The following is a 6,000-nucleotide window of genomic DNA, read 5'->3' as shown; positions in this document are numbered from 1 at the left end:
ATTTCCCTCAAGAGAACATATTTTATCTATCTAATCCCAAAGTGAAAAAGAACCAGTATTTTTTTTTTAAAAAAAGATCACTAAAAATACTGATTATGAATATTCTAGAAAACATTTCCCTATTCACCTATTTTTTTCACTTCAACCGAAGCAGATTCATAATTGTGGAAATGTAAATAGCCTTTTAAATCCATTTTTACTTTCCCAGTGTTGCCAAAGAGCTGGGTAATCTACAGATTACATTCATTTACCCTCAGAGCTAGGCTGCTACAGGAAGCAAAGAATAATCCTACTAAATTCAAATTTGTTTAGAAAATCTGACCAATCAAGTTTTAATAAAGTATAACCTGCTGTTTTGCTTTGGTTCAAGATGGCTGGTCTGAGAATATCAAAGCATTTAAACCAATAGTTTGATTGGTTTGATCAAACCAATAGTTTGATCAAAGCATTTAAACCAATTAGTTTAAACCAATAGTTTAAACTAATAGTTTGTCCTCATCCTAGGACTGGGAAGTCATTAAAAACAAGAAGAAAGGCAGAAAAAAAAATCCCTGAACAGTGGCTAGTGACTGCCCTCCATGAATGGTTCCAGTTCTCCAAAGTAGTCATTGTTTGAGGAAGAGACGCCTCGCTCAGAATATAACTCTAGAAGCGCAGCAGCTTTCGAACCCAAGCCGTCCAGCACGTCGGGCGGCAGCTCCTGCTCCGAGATGGCGAGAGAACTGAGGGACGGGGCTCCTGCGCTCATTCCCTCCTCCAGGTAGACGCGAGGCTGGCAGCCGCTGTCATCTTCCTGCAGGTCCACACCACGGAGCTTCTGGGGAGAGGCGGGGAGAGAGGAGGTGAGTGTGGGCCTCTGACACAGCTTTCTCTGCGTGTGATCTGACGATTCTGCGTCAGTGGCGGCAGGACCCAAGGCCCCGCTGTCACAGGAGCGTCTACAGACTCAGAGACAGCAGTCAGGCTGGGGAGGAAGAGACCACCGTCCGTCTCCAGCTAATTTCTGGGAAGGGACTGTGACCGATTGGGTGGTAGCCGTCCCAGGTGGTAGGACAGGGCCCCGCCTCCTCCCCCCTCTTACAGATCCACTCTTTGGGGTCCCCCTACCCCTCATGTGCCCTGGACACATCCCAGCCTGGGACTCCCCTGGATCCTCATTTGGGACCACTGTCCCCTCTTTTCTGTGTCAACTCTGCTCGTACTTCATGGCCTCCTTCCGAGAAGGGGTGGTCACCACTCTCTGCACCGCTTCCACCCCCATCGCTCCTCAAACCACTGCTCTGGTTTCCCAGGTGAATGCTCCAGCCATGGCTTCATCTGTCCCCCAATCAGTGTCGATGTCCTGATCACCATCACCACCTAGGACACTCTCAGTGGTCACATCCAGAGCCAGAATTCCAGCTAACTGTTGGGCAGCTCCACAAGGACGTCCAGAGGGCAGAGTGCGGAGGGGGGTCCCCGGCCACCATGCAGCCTTTTCCTGCTGCCCATTGGTTGGGACCTGCACCCCGTTCACGCGCTCTACTTGGCAGGAGCTCTGTGTGTGCACATGTGACAATGGATGAGCCAGACACTGTGTCATGATCACCATGTCCTGTATGTGGCCATGTGGTCTCATGTGTGCACAACATCATCCCTGAGAATGCAGTGGACTGTCCCTACCCTACTTTGCAGATACAAATTTAAGGCCCGGAGAGAAGAGACTTCCCTGGTATTGCTCACTGATCAGGTGGCTGGTCTGGAGTCGTCCAACCTGTGCCCCAGCTCCGGTTCTGCCCCCTCCCCCACTGGCTTTACCACTTGGGGCAACATCTGTGAGCCTCCTTTTTCAGATCTGTCTACCTCCTCGGGCTGTAGTGAAGAAAGGTTCTTTCATCCAATCCTCCTTCAGTGACCGTGTGTCGTGCACCAGTAACGACACAGTCCTGCCCTCACAGAGTTTCTATCTGCTCAGGGAGAGACGCACAGACAGATCCTTCTCTGTGGCGCACTCCTTGACTTCCTCACCAGCCACCAGGGCCTGGCGAAGCATCCTGGAGCCCCACTCATGGGCGCACAGCCCCTCCCCCAGGAGCCTGGCTAGTCTGGCTCTAGGGCAGCTTCTAGTCTTGGAGAGAACATTCGCATTGTCTCACAGCAGCCACAAGGCATCACCCATTCTGCAGAACTCCGGACAGCCAGGGCTGTCACTGATGTGTAGCGCTGGAGCTCCCACCCTGGGGACTGCAATGACAAGGGGGAGCTGACCCTGGGGCGATCCTAGGTGGTGGCTCCACACCCTGACACTGTCTGGACTCTCCTCCCCAGGCCTCAGTGCCCATGGCCCTGTCTGTCCCGTCATCCGCTCTGACAGCCAGAGCCCAGGCACATCTGCAGGTTTTGCTACACCGAGGCCCAGGACCTCAAGTCAGAGGCTCTGATGAGCACCCCAGGCCACGACTGCGAGGGCTACAAAGCTGGGCCTGGACCACTGCTTTGCATCTGCCCTCGCGTACCCGGGCCCTGGGACCTAACTGCCTGCATCTGAGCCCCTAATCTAGCGCTTTCTATAGCTGTGACCTTAGGCACGTTACCTAAGGTCTTTGTTCCTGGGTTTTCTCATTTTATAAAAAGGAATGTGGCAGTACCTGCCCTGGCGGGTTGATGTGAGGACTGAGAGTTAATGTCTTCCAAGCACTCAGAACAAAGTCTGGTACGAAGTGAGTATTATACGTGTGTTTGTCAAATAAAATGTCTTGACAGACAGACAGCCACATTTACACATTCCTTCTGTGCTTATTATTTCATGGGCCTGAGGCCCAGCTTCCCCACAGCACATGCAGCTCCGTAGGCTCAGACCTCCCGTGCTGCTTCTCTGTGCATCCCTCCCCGCGTGGGGACACACAGAGCCTCCCGCATGGGGACCCGTTTTGCTCCTTCCGTAAACCTGCCCATGGGTTTGCCCAGCTCCGGCCAAGCAAACAGGGTGGCCATGTTGAGGAACCTTCCAGGATACGTCTGGCATCAAAGTCTTGCCCGATAACCCCCTTCAGCACAGTCCGACCACATCTTTCACTATTTTGCAGAAAAAGACCTTTTATTCTGCCTTGAGTTCGGTTCTGCAAAGCAGCCCTGGAAGGAGGATTCCCACGAAAGTGACTGTTATGGACTGAATTGCGACGGCCCCAAATTCATGTGTTGAAGCCCTGACCCTAATGTGATGGTGTTTGGAGACGGGGCCTGTGGGAGGCAATTAGGTTTAGATGAGGTCATGAAGGTGGGGTCCTCATGATGAGATCAGTGTCCTAACAAAGAGAGATACCAGAGAGCTCGGTCTGTCTCTCTCTGTCCCACCATGTGAGGACACAGCAAGAAGGCGGCCGTATGCAAGCCAGAGAGAGTCCTCACCCGAACCTGACCCTGATCTCAGACTTGCAGCCTCCAGAACTATGGGACAATGGATTTCTGTTTTGTAAACCACCCAGTCTATAGTATTCTGTTGTGGCAGTCTGAGCTAATACAGTGATTTAGGAGGAAGAGTCCCCAGGCCAGGCCTGGGGCACAGTGAGGACACAGAACCAGCTGCCCACACACAGGACGAGGGCCGCCCTCCCTACCTGACGCAGCATCTCTGCTATCCATCCTTCCACTGGGGCCAGGGGTCGCCTGGGCACTGCGCCACCTGGGTACACCTGCAAAGCAAACCAGTAGAACCCTAGCACCACTGAGGAGCCCTGTCCCTTCCACCACCCCCACCCGTGGGGCCTCCCAGAGGAAACGCTGAAGATATGGACTCTCTGTGCCACGAGGCCTCTCACCAGGTCAGCACAGGGGTTCACGCCAGGCTAGAGGAAGACGCATGTCAGTCTCCAGCCTGGCTCCTTCCTGAGACAGCCTCGGGGGCAGTTTTACCTGGAGCCAACTTTAAGTCCTAACCCCACGCTACACGTGGCTCCACCGTGGCCGAGAGCGCGTCCCTGGCCCTCTCTGGGCCTCTCCGGACACAGCTACTGGTGTTAGACTGTGTCTCCAGGACCTACGACTCCTCAGAGATACTTCAGCAAGAGTATCTGAATTTTATTTTAATTATTTACAAATCATTTCAATAATAATATTATTTTTATAATACAATAAAAATGGTTTACATCCTTTTGAGCCCCCCTACCCCAATATGTTAGTTGGGATGCTTTGTTAATTTGCTTTTATGAAATATGAATGAAGCTTTTTGTCCCGTGTTCGATTAATCAAAGAGAATCCTAATATTATAAATTGTGCTACTTGAAAACTATTACTATTTGGAATATGTTGTTGGTGTATATCAAAATTTTCTTGGTACTTTAAAAACCAAGTTGAAGATGTGAGACAATGAATTAGGTGCTAAGATAATAACCTTTTTTTGTTTTCATCAGAATCACAACTTTTATTGGCTATGTTGATAACAGGTATATGTTATGAATGTCAATGCAAACAAAACTGGTAGTAGGAAAAAGCCACTGTTATCTGTTTTATTGATAATAGAGCTCTTTGTAGGATCTCGTTTGAGAAGAATTCTGCTGCTAAAAATATTTCGGGGGGGGAAAATGGACTAGATGATGTCTCAGGCCTCCTTAGCTCAAAACTTGCGCACATCTGTGGAGGGCACAGCAGAAGACACGCGGCCTCTGCCCGAGCTCTCAGCAACTGAGGCACACGAGGAACTTGCCGGGGACTGAAGAACTCTTACGCCTGCAAGTCGCCAGAGAGCCGAGCCTTAGCTACTCTAATCTATTCCATGTTAGTTTGTTTGGATTTGGGGCATATTTTACACTGCACCTCTTCCCTTCCAAACTTCTGATTTTCAGGGCTTTCTGCAGCTATTAGACAGGACAATAAGGTAATTCCCTTCATGGTAACATCTACATCTATACTTACGGGAGTAGAGTATTTGATTTTCACTCCTCTTGGCTCAAAGAGCACGCCACAGCCCTTAAATTTAAGAAGGGTAAAGTATTTATCAGTTTCTTTTAAAATACCAAAGGATGCAAATACATAACTAGAAATTCTCACAATCATATTGCTTTTCATTTTTGTATCAAAGGTACAGCAGTTCTAACGAGAGCAGTGTAGATATACACAGCAGAAATCCATGAACGAGTTTTATATTAAATAGTTGCTTCGTGGAGGAGCATGAGAATATTTTTGGATTTACAACCTGTCTTGGGTCCCCAAGTGCCCAGTAAGACCTCTTTTCTGCCATGACCATGACCGCAACAGATGTGAATGGCACACGTCCATCCCTAAGACCCAGTTCCAGCTCCATAACTCTCAAGGCCCAGTGCAAGAAGAAAATATGGGGCTTCTTGTCCAAAAATTAAGAATTTCAAGATGGTAACAGTTGAACATTGAAGCAAGCACAGGCCCATCTGAGCACGGGGCCTGTGCCACAGCACGGGTCCCACATCCATGCAGCTGGCCCCACCAGGACCAGAGGGACATGTCCATCAATGCTCAAGCCCTCCCATGGCGGATTTGTGGTGTCATCTTTATGCAAAGAATAGCACATTTTTGTCTTTGTTCTGATGCAGCCTGAGCAAAGACACACATTTACAGAGATCTTAAATTCATTTTCAGAAGTTTTCCCTCATAAAAACTGAATATGATACCATGGCTCTTTGGACTATGACCTCTTTTAATTCCATGTCTGAAAAGTAAATTTTTGTTAAAATCATAGCTAGTTAAACTGGCGAAGTCCAAATAAGGTCTGTGTTGGATACCTGTATTAACAATGTTACGCCGAAGTCGGTTTTCTGGTTTTGGTAACACAGCAAGGTTATGTAAGACATTACCCTGGGGGTTGGGGAAGGGTCTACGGGAACTCTCCATGCTATGGTGCAACGTCTGTGAGTCTAAAATTACTTCAGAAAAATCATTTTACAAAGCAAAGCCATAGTTCCCAAATCTCTATGCAGAGTGGGGACTCCAGGGCTCCATGTGTCGGGGAGCGGGAAACCATGGTGGGAGTTTGGTCAGTGTCAAAGTCAC

At 49.1% G+C, this 6,000-nt stretch overlaps 1 protein-coding gene across 1 annotated transcript in view; it reads right to left on the bottom strand.

Moving 5' to 3' along the window:
• Nucleotides 1–562: 562 nt before the first annotated feature.
• Nucleotides 563–6,000, bottom strand: part of CDH26 (cadherin 26) — a 41,765-nt gene continuing 36,327 nt past the window's right edge. Inside the window, exons 17-19 of the mRNA XM_069495789.1 lie at nt 4,891–4,944; nt 3,597–3,671; nt 563–817 (exon numbers count right to left, since the gene is read on the bottom strand). Of these exons, the coding sequence (XP_069351890.1) occupies nt 563–817; nt 3,597–3,671; nt 4,891–4,944 (384 nt within the window). The remainder of the gene's footprint in view (nt 818–3,596; nt 3,672–4,890; nt 4,945–6,000) is intronic.

This window comes from Eulemur rufifrons, chromosome 20, assembly GCF_041146395.1.
Source record: "Eulemur rufifrons isolate Redbay chromosome 20, OSU_ERuf_1, whole genome shotgun sequence".
NCBI lineage: Eukaryota > Metazoa > Chordata > Mammalia > Primates > Lemuridae > Eulemur > Eulemur rufifrons.
Note: the sequence above shows the minus strand (reverse complement) of the source record. Positions and strands in the feature narration are given on the sequence as shown.